The 19,394-nt window shown below is 43.4% G+C and overlaps 2 protein-coding genes across 2 annotated transcripts in view; one reads left to right on the top strand and one right to left on the bottom strand.

The window, feature by feature from the left end:
* The window catches only part of ZSWIM5 (zinc finger SWIM-type containing 5), a 79,857-nt gene extending 66,602 nt beyond the window's left edge, over nt 1–13,255 (top strand). The window contains exons 12-14 of the mRNA XM_029945832.1: nt 8,912–9,075; nt 9,568–9,649; nt 10,348–13,255. Coding sequence (XP_029801692.1) covers nt 8,912–9,075; nt 9,568–9,649; nt 10,348–11,210 — 1,109 coding nt within the window. The 3' untranslated portion in view covers nt 11,211–13,255. The remainder of the gene's footprint in view (nt 1–8,911; nt 9,076–9,567; nt 9,650–10,347) is intronic.
* Nucleotides 13,256–14,057: 802 nt separating this feature from the next.
* On the bottom strand, nt 14,058–17,424 carry UROD (uroporphyrinogen decarboxylase). Its single transcript, XM_029947853.1, has 10 exons — nt 17,316–17,424; nt 16,580–16,692; nt 16,381–16,460; nt 16,242–16,304; nt 15,833–16,030; nt 15,548–15,709; nt 15,040–15,177; nt 14,772–14,872; nt 14,625–14,691; nt 14,058–14,306 (listed from the first exon to the last, which is right to left on the bottom strand). Exons 1-10 carry the CDS (start codon nt 17,333–17,335, stop codon nt 14,145–14,147), a joined length of 1,104 nt encoding a protein of 367 aa, XP_029803713.1. The 5' UTR covers nt 17,336–17,424; the 3' UTR covers nt 14,058–14,144.
* Nucleotides 17,425–19,394: the final 1,970 nt, after the last annotated feature.

A 19,394-nucleotide genomic window follows, 5' to 3' on the forward strand; every position in this document is an offset into this window, starting at 1 on the left:
ATCGTTTCATGTGCCTGTAGGCCATCTGGATGTCCTCTTTGGAGAAGTGTCTATTCAGGTCTTCTGCCCATTTCTTCACTGGGTTATTCATTTTTTGTGTATGGAGTTTAGTGAGCTCCTTGTATATGGACCAATGGAATAGAATAGAGAACCCAGAACTGGACCCACAAATATATGGCCAATTAATCTTTGACAAAGCAGGAAAGAGTATCCAATGGAAAAGACAGCCTCTTCAACAGGTGGTGTTGGGAGAGCTGGACAGCAACATGTAGAAAAATGAAATGAGACCCACTTTCTTACACCATTCACAAAAATAAACTCAAAATGGATAAAGGATCTGAATGTGAGACAGGAACCCATCAAAACCCTAGAGGAGAAAGCAGGAAAAAGCCTCCTTGACCTCAACTGCAGCAATTTCTTCCTCGACACATCCCCAGAGGCAAGGGAATCAAGAACAAAAATGAACTACTGGGACCTCATCAAGATAAACAGCTTCTGCAAGGCAAAGGAAACAATCAAAAAAACTAACAGGCAACCAACAGAATGGGAAGAGATAGTGGCAAATGGCATATCAGATAAAGGACTAGTATCCAAAAATATTTCTTAAAAACAGATTTCTTCAACAACAACAAAATATGGAGAAAGGTATACCGTACTAACACAAACAAAAGAAAGCTGGAGTGCCTATATAAATTTTAGACAAGACAGGCTTCAAAACATGGAAAATTACAGGGATAAAGAGAGGCATTCCCCAGTGATGAAAGGGGTCAGTTCACCAAAAAGACATAATAATCCTTAATATATATGTACTTAGCAACAGAACATCAAAATATGTGGGGCAAAAACTGATATTATAAGAAGAAATAGACAAATCCACTATTATAGTTGGAGAACTCAACATAACTTCTGTCAGTAATTGACAAATCCAGTAGCAGAAAATCAGTAAGGATATAATTGAACTGAATAGCAGTATCAATGAACTGGATCCAATTAACATTTATAGAATACTTCATCAAACAACAGCAGCAAAATGTGTGTTCTTCTCAAACTCACATGGAATATTCACCAAGATAGACCACATTCTGAGCTGTAAAACACAACTAAGTAATAAAAAAATCATACAAAGTATACTCTCAGACCACAGTGGAATTAAACAGGATAACTGGAAAATCCCAAAATACATAGAGATTAAACAACGCACCTCTAAGTTGCACATAGTCGAAGAAATCCCAAGAAATTTTTTAATACTTTGAACTAAATTAAAGTTAAAATAAAAATGATCAAAATGTGTGAGATGCAGCAAAAGGAATGCTTGGAGGGAAATTTATAGCATTAAATGCATATGTTAGAAAAGAAAGAAAAAAATTTTAAAGGCAACAGCCACTGAAGGTTCTGCCCAATTTTTTTTTGTTTGTTTATTACTTTGAGAGAGAGCGGGCACAAATGGGGGAGAGGCAGAGAGGGGAAGAGAGAGAATCCCAAGCAGGCTTCGTGCTGCTTGATCCCGTGATCTGTAAGATCATGACCTGAGTCAAAATCAAGAGTCAGAGGCCTAAACAACTGAGCCACCCGGGCACTGCAGAAAAGAAAAAAAAATTTTAAGTCAATAATCTATGACCTCACACCTCTTAGAATGGTTATTATCAGAAAACAAGAGATAACAAGTGCTGGCAAGGATGTGCAGAAAAAGGTACCCTCATGCATTATTGGTTTGAAATGCAGATTGTTACTGCTACTTTGGAAGGCAGTATAGAGCTTTCTCAAATTTTTAAAATAGAAGGGCATCTGGGTGGCTCAGTTAGTTAAGCATCCACCTTCGGCTCAGCTCATGACCTCATAGTCTATGGGATTTGGGCCCCAAGTCGGGCTCTGTACTGACAGTTCAGATTCTTGAGCCTGCTTCAGATTCTTTCTCCCTTGCTCTCTGCCCCTCCCCCACTTGCACCCTGCCTCCCAAAAATAAATAATAAACACTTAAAAAATTATTTTTAATTTTAAAATAGAACTACCATATGTGGTCCAACAATCCCACTTCTAAGCACATATGGAAATGTAACCATTATCTCAAAGAGTTATCTGCACCCCTGTATTTTCTGCATTGCAACATTATTCACAATAGCCACGATTTGGAAATAATTTAAGTGTCCATCAATAGATAAATAATGTATAGTATACAGAGAGAATATTATTCAGCCATAATAAAGGTAGAAAATCCAGTCACTTATAGCAACATGGATGAACCTTGAGGGCATCGTAATGAAAACTACGTAATAAAAACTAAACACGATGCCCTCAAGGTTCACCCATGTTGTGTCAGAAAAAGACAAATACAGTATGATCACACTTACATGTGGAGTCTAAAAGTGCCAAATTTAAAGAAACAGAGAATAGATTGGTGGTTGCCAGGTGGTGGTTGCCAGGGCCTGAGAGGTAGGAGAAATTGGAAGATTGTGGTCAAAGGGTACAGATTTTCTGTTATAATTAAGTTCTTGGAATCTAACATGCAGCATGGTGACCATAACTAACCATACTGTGTTCTATACTTGAAATCTGCTAAGAGAATAGATCTTAAATGTTCTCCCCATACACACACACACACGTAATGAATGTGTTAATTAACCTAATCGTGGTAATCATTTGCAATACATTTATGAAATCACACTGTATACCTTAAACTTATATATGTTATATGTCAATTATATCTCAAGCTGAAGGGGAAATAAAATCAGTAATCTAAGAATATACTTTAGCAAGCTAAAGAAAGAAGAGCAATATTAACGTAAAGGTAGTGGAAGAAAATAAATAAAAATTACAGAAAAAATAATTGAAATTAAAAATAATAAAAATAAGAAAACTCAATGAAAGCAAAAGGTGCTTCTTTGAGTAGATCCATAAAATTTCTCACTCTCTCTCAAAATAAATACTTTAAAAAAATTGTTTAAAGGGGGGGGGCCCCAGAATGGCTTGGTCAGTTGAGTGTTTTCAATGTTTATTTTTTAATATTTTAATTTATTTTTGATACAGAGAGAGACAGAGCATGAGAGGGGGAGGGTCAGAGAGAGAGGGAGACACAGAACCGGAAGCAGGCTCCAGGCTCTGAGCTGTCAGCACAGAGCCTGACACGGGGCTCGAACTCACAACCCTAAGATCTGACCTGAGCCGAAGTCGGAGGCTTAACCGACTGAGCCACCCAGGCGCCCCAGTCAGTTGAGTGTTTGACTCTTGATTTTGGCTTATGTCATGATCTCACGTTTCATGAGTTTGAGCCCCGCATAAGGCTCTGTGCTGACAGTGCAGAGCCTGCTTGGAATTTTCTCATTCTCTCTCTCTGTCTCTCTCTCTTTCACTCCCTCTCTCTATCTCTCAAAATAAATAAACTTAAAATTTTTTCAAAGAAAATGAAAAGGGGCACCTGGGTGTCTCAATTGCTTGAGCATCCAAATTCAGCTCAGGTCCTGATTTTACCATTCGTGGATTCAACCTCCGCGTCTGTGCTGACAGCTCAGAGCCTGGAGCCTGCTTTGGATTCTGTCTCCTCTCTCACCCCTTTCCTGCTCACACTCTTTCTCTCTCTGTGTCTCTTAAAAATAAACATTTAAATTTTTTTAATTTTTTAATGTTTTATTTTATTTTTGAGAGAGTGAGAGACAGTATGAGCAAGAGAGGGGAAAAAAGAGAGGGAGACACAGAATCTGAAACAGGCTCCAGGCTCTGAACTGTCAGCACAGAGCCCAATGTGGGGCTCAAACTCGTGAACTGTGAGATCATGACCCAAGCGTAAGTTCGATGCTTAACTGACTGAGTCACACAGGTGCCCCTTTTTAATTTTTAATAAAATAAAAAGATCAATAAATTGATCCAACTTCTAAGCCATTCTAACCAAGAAAAAATAGAGAAAATATAAATTACTAATATCATAAATGAAACAGGAATCCCCTGGACCTTAAAAAGATGATAAAGGAAAATTATGAAACTGGATTTCTGCAAATTTGTTCTCTTCAATGATGAAATAGACCAATTCCTTGAAAAACACAATCTACCAAAACTCACATATGGAGAAATAAATGATATCAATAGGCATGTATCTGTTAAAAAAAAATTGCATCAGTAATCTTTCAGACAGAAAGCACTTGGCCTAGATGATTTCACTTGTGAGTTATGTCAAATATTTAAGGAATAAATGATACAAACTCTCTAAAATCTGTTCTAGAAAATAGAAGCAGAGAGAAACCTCCTAACTCATCTTATGAGGCCAGCACCACTCTAATACCAAAAGCAGATAAAGACAATACAAGAAAAGAAAACCACAGATCAATATCACTCATGAATATAAGTACCAAAATCCTCAACAAAGTATTAGCAAATTGAATCCAATGAAGTGTAAAAAGAGTTATTTACCATTACAAAGTGGGATTTATTCCAGAAATGCAAGGCTGGTTCAGCACTTTAAAGTCAATTAATGTAACCCATCACATCCACAGACTAAAGAAAAAAGATTATAGAATTATATCAATAGATCCAAGAAAAATATTTGACAAAATCCAACAGCTATTCATGATAAAACAACAACAACAATTCAACAGGAATAGTAGAGGACCAACTCGGGGTGCCTTACTGGCTCAGTCGGTAGAGCATGCAACTCATGATCTCAGGGTTGTGAGTTCAAGCCCCATGTTGGGCATGGAACCTACTTAAAATAAAAATTTTTAAAAATTGGAGCACCTGGGTGGCTCAGTTGGTTGAGCGTCCAACTTTGGCTCAGGTCATGATCTCTCAGTTCACAAGTTCAAGCCCCACAACTGGCTCTGTGCTGACAGCTCACAGCTTGGAGCCTGCTTCAGATTCTGTGTCTCCCTTTCTCTCCCTGCCCCTCCCCCGCTCTGTCTCTCTCAAAAATAAATATTTAAAATTTTTTAATTAAAAAATAAAAAATTATTTAAAATTAAAAAGGACAGAAAACCAACTTAATTTTATAAAGAATACCTAAAGGGGCACCTGCGTGGCTCAGTCGGTAAAGTGTCTGACTCTTGATTTTGGCTCAGGTCATGATCTCACAGTTTGTGTATTTGAGCTTTGCATTGGGCTCCTCGCTGACAGTGCAGACCCTGCTTGGGATTCTCTCTTTCCTTCTCTCTGCCCTTCACCTGCTCACTTTCTCTCTATAAATAAATAAATAAGTAAATAAATAAATAAATAAATACAATATATTTTTACATTAGCACCCCCCAAAAAAGTACTTAGTAAATCTAACAAAATATGTATAAGATCTATATGAGGAAAACTATAAAACTTGGATCAAAGAAATGAAAGATCTAAATAAATAGATATTCCACATCCATAGATAGGAAGATTCAGTATTATTATTATGTTAGTTCTTCCTAGGTTGATCTATAGATTCAGTACAATCTCAACCAAATTCCCAGCAAGTTATTTTGTGGTATTGAAAAACTCTTTCTAAAGTTTATATGGAAAGCAAAGACCTATTATAGCCAATGCAGTATTGAAGAACAAAGCTGGAGAACTAACACTACCCAACCTCAAGACTTATTATAAAGCTATAGTAATCAAGACAGTATGGAATTGGCTAAAGAGTAGACAACTAGATGAATGGAACAGAATACAGAGCTCAAAAATAAACTCACACAAATATAGTGAACTGATCTTTGACAAAGGAGCAAAAGATAGTCCTTTCAACATATGGTACTGGAAAAACTGTGCCTCCACCTGCAGAAAAAGATATATAGACACTGACCTTACCTTACACCTTTCATAAAAATTAAAATAGATCAAAGGCATAAAAAATGTAATACATAAAACTATAAACCTTCTAGAAGATAATATAGGAGAAAGTCTAGGGACCTTGGGTTTGGCAATGACTTTTTAGATACAATTCCAAAAATATAATGCATGAAAGAAAAAACCGGTAAGTAGGACTTCATTAAAAAGAAGAACATCTGGGGCACCTGGGTGGCTCAGTCAGTTAAGCATGTGACTTTGCCTGAGGTCATGATCTCAAGGTTCATGAGTTCAAGCCCCGTGTCAGGTTCTGTTCTGACAGCTCAGAGCTTGGAGCATGATTCAGACAGATTCTGTATCTCCCTCTCTCTGCCTGCCTGCCTCTCTCTCTCTCTTTCTCTCTCTCTCAAAAGTAAGTAACCATTAAAAAATGTAATAAAAAAGAACTTTTGCTCAGTGAATAACATTTTTACAAAACTGAAAAGACAAGTCACAGACTGGGAGACAATATTTGTAAAACATTTATCTGATAAGGAACTTGTATCCCAGGGGCACCTGGATGGCTCAGTCAGTTGAGTGTCCAACTCTTGATTTCAGCTCAGAATATGATCTCATGATCGTGAGATCAAGCCCCATGTCGAGCGCAGCCCTGAGCATGGAGCCTGCTTGGGAATCTTTCTCCCTTTCTCTCTGCCTCTCCAGTCGCATGCACTCCCTCACTTGCTCTCTCTCTCTCAAAATAAATAAATAAACATTTAGAAAAGGAACTTGTATCCGAAATACACACATAACTCTTAAAACTCAATAATAAGACAAACAACTGAATTTTAAAATGGGCAAAAGACGGGGTCACCTGGGTGGATCAGTCAGTTGTGTCTGACTTCAGCTCAGGTCATGCTCTCATGGCTCATGAATTGGAGCCCTGCATCAAGCTCTGTGCTAACAGCTTGGAGCCTGGAGCCTGTCATTAGGAAAGAGACACAGATTCTGCATCTCCATTTCTCTCTGCCCTTCCCCAGCTTGCCTCTGTCTCTCTGTCTCTCAAAAATAAGCATTAAAAAATAAAAACACTTTTTTTTTAATGGGCAAAAACCTGAACAGATGCCTCATGAAAGAAGATATAGAGATGACAAACAGCATATGTAAAGATGCTCAGTATCCTATGTCATTAGGAAAATTAAAATTAAAAAGGAGATAACCAGTACATACCTATTAGAATGGCTAAAATCCAAAACATTGACAATACCAAATACTGTTAAGGATGTGGAGCAATAGGAATTCTCATTGCTTGTGGGAATCCAAAAGGTGCAGCCATTTTGGAAGACAGTTTGACAGTTTTTTACAAAGCTAAACATAGCCTTACCATCTGATCCAGCATCATGCTCGTAGGTATTTTACCAAAACTTAGGTCTACACAAAAACTTGCATACAAATGTTATAACACCTTTATTTGTAATTGCCAAAAACTGGAGGCAAACAAGATGTCCTTCAAAAGGACATCTCATACAATGCAGTATTATTTACCAACAAAAAGAAATGAGCTTTCAAGACACAAAAAGACATGGAGGAAACTTAAGTGTATATTGGTTGGTGGAAGCCAGTCTAGAAGTTTACATACTGTGATTCTAAGCATATGACATTGTGGGAAAGGTAAAATTTATAGAGACAATAAAAAAAAATCAGTATTCTCAGGGGAAATGAGGAGAGGGATGAAAAAGTGGAGCACAGGAGATTTTTGGAGCAATGAATCTGTTCTGTATAGTAATGATAGGCCCATGATACCATGCCTTTGTTAAAACCCAGAGACCTGTATAACACAGTGGAGCTTAATATAAATTGTGGTCTTCAAATAATAATAATATGTCAATGTTGGTTCATCAAATGCACCACACTAATGTAAGATATTAATAACAGGGGACGTGAGGACAGAGTATATAAGAACTGTACTGTACTATCTGCTCAATTTTCTGTAAACCTAAAACTGCCTAAACATGATGTCTATTAATTTTAAAAATTGCTTTTAAAGATGACAGAAGGAAAAAGGTACTCTCTCCCATAATTCTGACATCAAAAGATAACTACTACTAAGACATTGGTATAAATATTCCTGGAGATTTTCTAATCATGTATATGCACACACATACACTACACACACACTGCTACTTTTTTTTTTTTTACAAAAGTACGATCATAGAATATTAACTATATGCAAGTTGCTCATAATTCTTACAACAACCCTACATGTTATTGTTTCTGTTTTATGGATAAAAAAACTGAGCTAGTAAATAGCTAAAGTAGGTTCAATTCCTAGTGTATTTCATTCTAAAGCCTAAACGCTCTTACCACTACACATCTTTGTCAAAAATAAGACCTACTTTTTGTTCTCTCTTTACTTCACATTTTGCTCCTTCATAAGATACAGCAATCTTTCATATACTATACTACCCTTATACAGTGACTTTCACTTCATATGGAATACATGTCCTTCCTGTGGCATATATCTTTTTTTTTTACATTTATTTGTTTTTGAGAGACACAGCATGAACAGAGGAGGGGCAGAGAGAGAAAGAGACACAGAATCTGAAGCAGGCTCCAGGCTCCGAGCTAGTGGACATCCCAGAGCTTGATGCGGGGCTTGAACCCATGAACTGTGAGATCATGACCTGAGCCCAAGTCGGATGCTCAACTGACTGAGCCACCCAGGCGCCCCATCCTGTGGTATATTTCTTAAGTCTGTGCACTAGTACTTGCCTGCTGAATAGAAAGTGGTGGCCCAGCTCCTTTTTGCTCCAGAAAGCTGCAGTGGGAAGCAAACAATGGGATTAGCATACTTTTTTTGACAATAATGTGGCTTCCTATTTCCTATATAAGCAGCTCTCAAAAGTCAGGTGTTCATAAAAATTATTTCTGGGACCTAAGGAGACTGAGGGGAAAAGGTGAGGAGTAGAGGCAGATGAAAAGGTAGAGAAGTGAATTCATGTGGGAGCCTGGTGAAGGAAGCAGTCTTCAATAGGTTTAGTGGAGACATAGCATGTCTACCCAAAAAAAGATGGTAGTATTCAGAAGCATCTAGTGAATTGATAGCAGCCAATTCAGCCAGTCCTATGTGATCAGTGGACTGTTCAGGGAGGCTTTAAAGAAGACCTGTCACTGTCCCATTTCTCGGCACCTATAGGGGACACTCTGAGGCTCCGAACAATTCTGGAAGCAATACAGAAGCACATCCATTCTTCCTCCCTCATCTTCAAACTGGCCCAAGATGCATTCAAGATTGCTACTCCCACAGACAGTAGTACTGACAGCACCCTGCTCAACGTGGCTTTGGAGCTGGGGTTACAGGTATGGAGGAGGAGTGGGTCATCTTCACTTTAGGCTTCTGGCCTAGTGATAATTGGTAAAGATAAGATCCCAGAGGCAATGGGCATGGGCCAAGTCTGGTTCTTTCTGCGTTCCCAGAGCACAACTTCTAAGCTAGGCCTCTAGGTGAAGACTCTCTAAATTGGGCTTCAGTTTGAAGTTGAGGCCAGAAGCAATGTAACATTAGGCTTCATAGGGTCCCCACCTTCTCCCACCCCCTCTTTATTCCTCCAAGTCAAATCAAGCAAGGTGTGATAATAAGGACTTTATTTGTTGTAGGTCATCAGAGAAGCCTTCTATCTGATTGGTGGGAGGGGTGAGGCAGAACTTAAACCTGTCTACTTATCAGGAGGGATATAGCTGTTTAAAGCACTGATAAATACTTGTCGCATAAATGAATGACAAGGAGATGTGGGGATGTAGAGGGCCTAACAGTTAAGCTTATCCCACTGGAAATGCCTCTTTTTTGCACAGGTGATGAGGATGACCTTATCAACTCTTAACTGGAGGCGCCGGGAGATGGTGCGGTGGTTGGTGACCTGTGCTACCGAAGTGGGTGAGTCTCCCTCCTCCCTCTACCCCCAGGGGAAAGGAGTTCCTAGGCCCTACTCTTGTGATAAGAGAGCAAATCCTTAGAGTTCTCATATTCCTATTACTGATGGCCTGGGAAAGGATGGGGCTGGTGGTAGCTAGCCTAACCTCTGCCCTCACTGCTTAGACATACCCTGATGTTAGCAGCACTTTGACCTTCTGATCAAAGACACATATGAGAGATTGAATTTTCAGCCACCAGTATTCGAGTGCACCTTTGGGTGGCAGTTGGCCCAGTGGTTCGGTCCCAGTCCCTGTCTATGCCTATGAAAAACCCCAGATAACTTGGAGGCTCAGGATCCCATTTAGAGCCCTATGTCTCAGCTTAAGACTCTACTCTGAGAGGCCCCACTTCAGCTAGAACCCCAGGCAGATCTGCACCCCTTTCCTTGGGGCAGGTAGATGACAGTTTCTATTGCTTCATCCTTGTGAGGGGCTAAGAGCACCTGCAGAAATCAACCCTCTGACTTGGGGAAGGAAGGGATGGGAAGAGACCCCAAACAGGGTCTGGCCATCCGGGATGCTCCCTAGTTTGCCTCAGATCATCTCAAGGAAAAGGGAGAACTCATCTCTGCAGGCCAAGTTCTGACCCCAAATGGTAATCTGGGCAGACCTGGATCGAGACCCGGATGGCCACGGCTGAGCTCAGGCTCTTCCTGACAGGTGTGCGGGCCCTGGTGAGCATTTTGCAGAGCTGGTACACACTCTTCACTCCCACCGAGGCTACTAGCATTGTGGCTGCCACCGCTGTATCCCACACCACTATCCTGCGCCTCAGTCTTGACTATCCACAGCGGGAGGAGCTAGCTAGCTGTGCTCGCACACTGGCTCTACAGTGTGCCATGAAGGATCCACAGAGCTGTGCCCTGTCAGCCCTTACACTCTGTGAAAAAGACCACATTGCCTTTGAGGCAGCCTACCAGATTGCCATTGATGCTGCCACTGGTGGCATGACACATTCACAACTGTTCACCATTGCCCGCTACATGGAGCTCCGTGGCTACCCGCTACGTGCCTTCAAGTTGGCCTCGCTGGCCATGAGCCATCTCAACCTGGCCTACAACCAGGATACCCATCCAGCCATCAACGATGTGCTCTGGGCGTGTGCTCTCAGCCACTCTCTGGGCAAGAATGAGCTGGCGGCCCTCATTCCCCTCGTGGTGAAGAGTGTGCACTGTGCGACAGTGCTTTCAGACATATTGCGGCGCTGCACAGTGACAGCACCTGGCCTGGCTGGTATCCCAGGCCGCCGCAGCTCTGGAAAGCTCATGTCTACTGACAAAGCTCCACTGCGACAGCTGCTGGACGCCACCATCAATGCCTATATCAACACAACACACTCACGCCTGACACACATCAGCCCTCGCCACTACGGAGAGTTCATTGAGTTTCTGAGCAAGGCTCGGGAGACCTTCCTGCTGCCCCAGGATGGCCACCTGCAATTTGCCCAATTCATCGACAACCTCAAACAAATCTACAAAGGCAAGAAGAAGCTGATGCTGCTGGTACGAGAGCGCTTTGGCTGAGAAAGCAGACAGCTCACTGCCAGGACAGCCTGGGCTCCCAGGTACCACAGGTCAGGCCAAGGACACCGAAACATTTGTCCACCCTGAGAGGACTCTGAGCACCTGTGGCTGAAGCCAAAGGACCACAGGGCTAAGCATGGGAGAGTCCAAGTCTAGCCAATATGCCTTCCTTGGCAAAGTTCTCACCACAGCCCACTGTTCCTGAAGGAACTGGGCCCTGCAGATTGATCAGAAACCCTACAACATGCCACCTCACGCCCCTATATCCTGCGTGTCCTGGGCATTGGTGCCCACTCTCCCTTGGCAAACACAGAACACTGTTCCGTCTCAGGGATTGCTTAACCAGAGAAACAGAAGCATTTATGGTACTGTAAATACTATAGTATATGTGTTGCCAATTACATTGTAAAGTTGTAACTATTTATAATTCTGGTTCTAATTTGATGGGTACTTGAAGTAGCTGTGGGTGGGAAGATAGGCTTGTTTTCTGAGGAGACTCACACCATTTCTCAGGTTTCCCTTGCAGAGTATATACTGTTTTCAGTGGAAGAGTAGGGATGGCAGGGAGAACAATGGCCAGTTATAATAAATCCCAGGTCCAGCCTATGCAGAAACCCCAGCCTGCAGACTCGGGGCATCTATAGCCTAATGGTGGGAGAGGGCCAGGGCCAGGACTGGACTTAGACTCTTGCTTCATGAAGCCATGAAGACAGTGAAGCTCATGCTCCTGCTACACACAGCCTCTCTAGGAGCCTGGTGAGCTCCTGAGAAACAAGTGCAGCGTGAGGGTGAAGGTCTCGGAGGCCACTGAGCTCATACTCATATTTATCTACTCTGGTCACCTTTGTGTTAGAGAGCATCTGGTTTATCTCTAGCTGTGTGTATGTATGTATCTGTATGGCTAAGTACATGTGTCTGAGTGCATGGATAGATCTGTGCATACCTGTCTGTGCATATATATTTATGTGTGTCTGTCAGTTGCGTGTGTACATGTGAGTTTGTGTCTGTATGCTAGACTGTGGGTTTCTCTGTGAGGGTATGCACATTTGTCAACACGTAAGAATACATACCTGTGTGTTCCTGTTTGTCAATGCACATTTAATGGGGGTTGCATACACTGACACGTGTAAAAACATGTTTGTATGCTTGTTCTCCATTGGTCTGTCTGTATATGTGTAACTATGTATATTTTGATATGGCAGTATGTCTGTGAATTTGTTTGAGGATCTGCATGAATGTGTCTTTTCTTTTTACCAGATCTCTTTTCCCCATTCCTCTTCATCTCTCCCACCCGCTAAACACATTCCTCATCTCTTTGCCTCCCTTACTCACCATTCTCTCACCAAACAAGCTTCTAAGCACTAGTCTCCCTCTACACTAAGAATGGCTCCTTTAGCTCCAGTTCTCTTCTTGCCCTAAACTTGCTTTCTTCCCTTGCCTTTCTACCTCAAGCTTCCTCTGCCTGCCCATTGGTCACTGTTTTGGAGGCTGGGGCTGGAATGCATTTGGCCTTTCCCTTTCTGAGTAGTTTCTACCCCTAGTGGGCAATGCCTGTCTTAGCCCTAGCTGGCATCCACGGTGTACCATGTTCCTGCTACCTTCCTGACCCCTGTGTTCAGCCTGGAATTGTTATAGGAGGTAGCAAGGACTTTCAGAAGAGTCATTTGGATGCCAGTGTCTTGGTGTTTACTGTTTCATGTGTTAGTTCCTGAGTGGGGGTGGGAGGTGATAGGGAAGGGGTGGTATAGGTAGAGTGTGAACTAAGGACCTCTGTCTGCTTTATGTTCTTCTTTAACAAACTGTGTCACTTTTTATTCCTCCACTAACCAGTAAGTTGTTTTCACTGTTTGTGGCTACTTAAGTCTTATTGTCCAGCCATGGGCCTCTACAACCTCTCAGCCCAGGAGGTTGGTTTAAAAAAAAGCCACTCCCATTCCTGTATCACGTATCACAATTGCCGTTTTTTAGCAAGTGTGTGAACTCACAGTGCTTTTCTATGAATAAATCATGGATCACAGAAAATATCATTTTTCTAAAATCAGAAATTGCGTTTTCTCAATAAATATGGGCCCTTTTCTCTCTTCTGCATTGCCCCAAGCTGGAACAAATAATTGGTTGGGTCTGTAGTGCAGTGAGTTCCTAGTAGTCCAAGGTGATAGAGAATGACGAACGAAGAATTTCCTGCCATACCACACCCCTCTCCAGAGCCCAAAGGGACCTCAGACTGTGTCCCATGAAGTAGGTACCACCATGATGGGTAGAAACACCAAGGTCCTGAGAAAATTAGAGTGTATGCTCAGAAAAGAATATAGAGCAACCCTGAGCACCAGAGGGTCTTTGGCTTCAGAGACCTCACCTCAAAGATATAGGTCTAAATCTCTAATCCTAACCATCCTAGTTTTGAGTCTTTATGTCCTCCCCCACATTTTGGTGTCAAAGCTGAAGGCCTCTCAGTTTCTCCCTGCTCACCTAAATTCCATCTTCCTCAACAGGCCTCTCTGAAATAGAATCTAACCAATACTGTGCCCGTCTCTGATATGTACTCCCCTCCCTCCTCAGACACAAATCCCTGTCAATTTGGCCTTGTATGCTGTGGGGACCCCATTTCTCTGCAAATGTCAGTTTCCGCTGCCAGGAATTTTACCCAAGCCCCATTTAGCCCTCATGCTTGGAGAGCTGAGAGCATGATGGTGGTGAGAGCCCTGCCATTAAGTCCTACAATACGTATTCACTGATATCTGAGCTCCTATGACTTGTGGAGAAGATGCAAAAAGGGGCCTCCAGGAAAGGAGCAGAAGCTAAGAAGGAACTGAGGATAAGGGCAAAGACCTTTCACAACCGAAAGCATATGCTAGACTCCAACTCTGGAACTTTTATTCTCTTGGAAACAATCAATCATCTTTATTAGTGGCCGTTGAGGGAAAATGTGTATGCTCAGTTCTGTCGAAGGAGACGTGAATATCTGTGCACGGCATCCACAAAGGCCCCCACATGTTCTGGGTCCATGTCAGGGTACAGTCCATGGCCCAGGTTGGCAATGTAGCGCTGTGGCCCAAAGTCATTCAGCATTTGTTGCACCAGCCGTCCAATCTCCTCCTGGGGGACCAACAGGGCACTGGCTACAGCGGGGCCAGCAAGCCCCTATACTCACTACACATACTAGTTACACATACACATGTAGACATTCTTCTACTAAGTGTTATTCGTTCATTCACTCAAAAAAGCTTACTGGATGCTTAGTATGAGCCAGGTCCTAAGAAAACACAAATCAACAACTATAAAAAGAAATTCCTGCTCACGTAGAGGGACAAACAGATACAATATAGACACACACACACAGTAATACACACAACCATATCCACAACCATGAGAGTACACAAACCCACAGACATACATAGGGGCCCTGATTGATACCTCAGATGCATACAGGGCACAAGGGTCCAGGTTGCCCTGCAAGGTCACCGTCTTCCCCACACGTTCCCTGAAAGCAGAGTTAGTGCACATTCTGGTGATTGCACACATGGCAGCTGCATCCTCTCTACCTCACCCACCATCACTCACCGGGCTTTCTCTGGGGCCACTGTCCAGTCAAGCCCGACCACTTCGTAGCCAGCTTGGGCCAGCTCTTCCAGGGCAAAATGTCCATCTTTAGCAAAGATGATCTAAGGAAAAGAGCAGATCTCTGAGGCTACAAAGGGCATTGCTATGCCCACTAACCTATCTTGGCTGCACCTCTTCTGCCCTCTAGTGGTCACTTCAGTCCATGCAGGAAATACCCTGAAAGTTCCACAGGCCCACCTTCATTCATTTACTCTTTCCCCATCCTTACCAAGGGCACTGGTGCTAGGCCCGCCTCCTGCAGCCTGGCCTTCACCCGCTTGGCCACATCACGGATATAGGGCAGTGCAAACTTACTGAAGAGTTGTGGGCCAAGATGACCTGCATGGGACTCAAAGAGCTGCAATGCCTACAGTTGGGGATGGTAGAGAGAAATACGTAACACACAAACAGGAAGTATCTCAGGCCTCATACACAGAGTGTCCCAGTTTTTCCCTAGTGACTTCAGACTTCAGAGCCTCATACTCCCTAAGCCTATAAACCCAGTTCCAAGTCAAAAAGTTCTGCCTTCTTCAGATCTCGGCCCTAGCTTTGGTCTTTGAACACATACAGGATTGCCAATCTCAACATCAAGGTGGGCCTAAGCTGCTCCAGCCACATTACTGCAGGCCAAGTTTCTTTCATGCCTGTCATTAAGACACTTATCCTTTCAGATCTAGGGAACTCTGCTGCTTCTTGTCCTGCTAGACCCCAGCCTATTTCTCTCCGTTAGGACCTACCTGGGCACCAGCAGCCACTTGTCCCACCAGATAGGGGACCAGAGCATCAGTGAGAATGCGAAGCAGCTGGTGACTAGCCTGCGGTCTCTGGTAAAGCCAGCGCTTGGCCTGAGCCATGGTGCTTGAGCTGCCTCCCTCAACCATGTATGTCATCAGAGTCCACTGCAAAAGGATACAGAGAATGTCACTGGGGTAAAAGCCAGACGGATACTTTCTTTCCTTGTGTACATCAGACCCACCAGAGTGATTTTCCCATGCCCAAGTCCCTGCCAGGTTCCACATTACCGGGGCACCAGCAAAGCCAATCAGTGGCACACGCCCAGCCAGCCGTCGTCGGGTGAGAGTGATCGCCTGGAACACATAGCCCAGCTCAGAGGCCACTGTTACTGGATCCCGGAGGCGTTCTAAGTCTCGCTCTTCTCTTAATGGCTCTGGGAAGCTAGGCCCTTTGCCAGGCACCATAGTCACCTCCATGCCCAGTGCCTAGACGGGGAGAAAATATCTGGATTCCCAACCTGTAACTCTAGGAGGAAAGGCTCTGTTTAGCCCATACCAAGAAGGAAAAGGAGAATGAAACTCAGCCAAACTCCATCTCTTTCGGCCCAACTTTTTCCCTCTCTTCAGTGAAGATAAGTGCTTATCTTGAGCCTTGACAATCTTTACCCTTTCTTACCCATCAGGTTTGAGCAGGTACCTGGGGTACAACAAGGATGTCGGAGAAGATGATAGCAGCATCCAAAGGGAAGCGACGTAGAGGCTGTAGGAAACAGAAGACAGGTTACTAGGAGGCAAATGGGGGGCACAAATTCCTCCCTTTTTTGTGGAGGCCTCACCTGCAAAGTCAGTTCACAGCAAGCCTCTGGGGAGCGACAGGTGCTGAAAAAGTCCTGGGCAGCCCGAGTTTCCCTAAACTCTGCAGACAGAAGAAGGAAGGCAGGGCTCGACTTTGAGGAACCTCTGAACCCCTCCCCTACCCCTCAAAAAACTTCACCCTCCAGAGTGTCACCTAGACTCCCAAGCTCTGACCCTGACCTGGTAAGTAGCGGCCTGCTTGCCGCATGCACCAAACGGGAGTGTAATCTGTGTCTTCCCCCCAGGCTGCTCGCAGGAACGTGTCATTCTTCAGCTCTGGAAAATCCTGGGATCTGGAGATCAGGAGGGGATGGGAGTAGGTGTCAGTACACTAGGAAGGGGTTGGGGAAGGCCTGGGTTCTAAGGCATATTCATTCCAACACCACTATCTGTCTTCTCCAGGCCAGCTCCTAAGCAGAGGCTCCCCGCCCATTTCGCCTCTTCTTTGCCTATCAGATGGCGCACAAGACTAGAACGGGCCGCGCTGGGGCCTCTATCTTACACACAATCCCAACTTCCCCAAGTTCAAAGCCAAAGCCACTAGAAAAACTGGGGGAAGAGGGAATGAAAGCCCAGTATGGATTGACGGGTCTTCAGACTAGAAAATTTTCAGGAAACGGGGTACCTATGTGCTGGTTCCGGAGCTTGTAGATCCCCAGGCTGAGGGACAGTCAAGGAGAAATAAAGAGTAGACAGTGCTGAAGTACGTCTCCTAATTGAGGATTAGAAAGTCCTGGGGGCATCCCCTAAATGAAAGTCTCGGGAATCCATGGGTGGAGGATTCGAGATTCTAGCGACTGGAGTTCGCTCTGGGAGCTCTCCAGGGTGAGGAAAGAGGGATATAGCGGCGGATTCTGAGTTGGAAGGCTCAGGTCAGATGCCACACTGGCCACACCTCGTGGTGCAGAGAACTCACCCCAACCCGTTTGCCTCCATGATAAGCTGTCAGCAACAGTGAGCACAGTCCGCACTTCAACCTGAATTGGAGCCTGCTCTAAGATCAGGCTCCACCCCTTCCGGGAAGAAACCAAGGCTGTAGCCATGTTGAAAGTCACATGATAAGTCTCTAGCTATAGCTCCTGGGCTGTCCCGGCTGCTGCCTGTAGGACCCACCCTACTTCTCTTCACCGTAAAGTCCGCTGTAGCAACGCAGCAACAAACACCTCCCCCACCCCCACCTCACCACCAAGAACTTCGCTATAACTACACCTTACTGTGGCAACAGGAGTTTCCTCTCCTTTGATGCCCTGGTAATCCCGAAGGTTTGGCCTAAGATTCATTTTTACTCCCAAGATCGATGATGTTAACAATCTTATGCCTAGCGACCCGGCCCATGGTCGATTACAGAACTAAACTGTACAGGGAAATGAAATCATTTAATAACCTACTAAGAGGCGGACACAATAGTAGATGTGGAGGTTACAGCGGTGGCCAAGACAGACCCTTCCTTTAGGAAGCTACAGACTGCTGGGGAAATAGAATCGTCAAACATAATAGTAAATGTTTTATGAGGAAAAAGCTAGAAGCAGCTGGCAAGAGTTCTTCGCTTAGCAGGGAAAGCAGTGGGGGTGTTACAAGCAGAAGGAACAGCATGTGCAACAGAAGACAAGAAAGAACAAATACCTACTATGGGAACCAGAAGATCAATCTGGTGGAATTAAAGGGGCTGGAAATATCTTCAGGGTGGAGGTCATGCAGGCCCTTGTGAGATTTACTTGTCCACTGTATTCTGTAGTACCGTGGTAGCATCCAAATAACTACCTAGGAAGAGAGGGAAAAAAAGGAAACCTGACCAAATTACATGATTTCATTTATTATTTCTTTCTTGATAACTTTGGTTATTTGAAAACTATATTAAAACAAAATTTCCAGGGGCGCCTGGGTGGCTCAGTTGGTTAAGCAACTGACTTCAGCTTAGGTCATGATCTCAAGGTGTGTGGGGTCGAGCTCTGCGTCAGGTTCTGTGCTGACAGCTCAGAGCCTGGAGCCTGCTTCATGTTTCCCTCTCTCTCTATCCCTCCCCCACTCATGCTCTGTTTCTCTCTGTCTCAATAATAAACATTAAATCTTTAAATAAAATATAAAACAAAGTTTCCATCCAACTGTCCATGAACAGATCAATGGATAAATTACATGTAGTGTATACATACAATGGAATATTCAGCCCATAAACACAAATTAAATTTTGATACATGCTACAATATTGTTGTAATACTATGCTAAGTGAAGTAAGACGGATACAAAAGGACAAATATATGGTTCCACCTATGGAATATCTAAAATAGGCTAATTCATAGAGGCAGAAAGTAGATTAGAATTTACCAAGGGCTGGGAAGAGGAGGCCATGAGGTGTTATTGCTTAAAGAGAAAGAGTTTCTATTTAAAGTATGAAAAAGTTTTGAAAATAGATAATTGTACACTTAAAATGGTTTAAATGGCAAATTTTGCTACATTTACCACAATTTTTAAAAACTAATATCAGAAACCATTGGCTTGTACACTTTAAATGGGTAAATTATATGGAATATGAATTATATCTCAGTAAAACTGGTTACAGGGTAGGGCACAAGACAAAATTTCCTTTTCCTTCATGGTTGTACTTCACCAACACCTCCTGTCCTTTCCCCCCCCCCGCCCCTCTATCCTATCTAACCACCTTGGAGTCCTCTTCCCACCTTGCATCTTTCTTCTCATCTGGTGCAGGATTACTGGGAGAAACTGGATAATGATCACCAGTGTCCTAGGATTAGGAGTAATTCCCAGAATCAAGCCTGAACAACTCAAGATTCCTGTCAATGGTTGAGGAGGGGATTATTCTCCCAAACGTCTTAGTAACACTGCCCCTAGGATGGGGAGCCTGAGAAGATGTCTAGCAGATTTTTAAAGAGTCTTCTGGTTTTAGTATGATTCATTGGGTGCGGAAAGGCAAAAACAGGAGGCCAGAGAACTAGAAAAACGGCTGTTGCACTGCTCCAGGATAGACAGGATTGTGATT

Source organism: Suricata suricatta, chromosome 8 (assembly GCF_006229205.1).
Source record: "Suricata suricatta isolate VVHF042 chromosome 8, meerkat_22Aug2017_6uvM2_HiC, whole genome shotgun sequence".
In the NCBI taxonomy this organism is placed as follows: Eukaryota; Metazoa; Chordata; class Mammalia; order Carnivora; family Herpestidae; genus Suricata; species Suricata suricatta.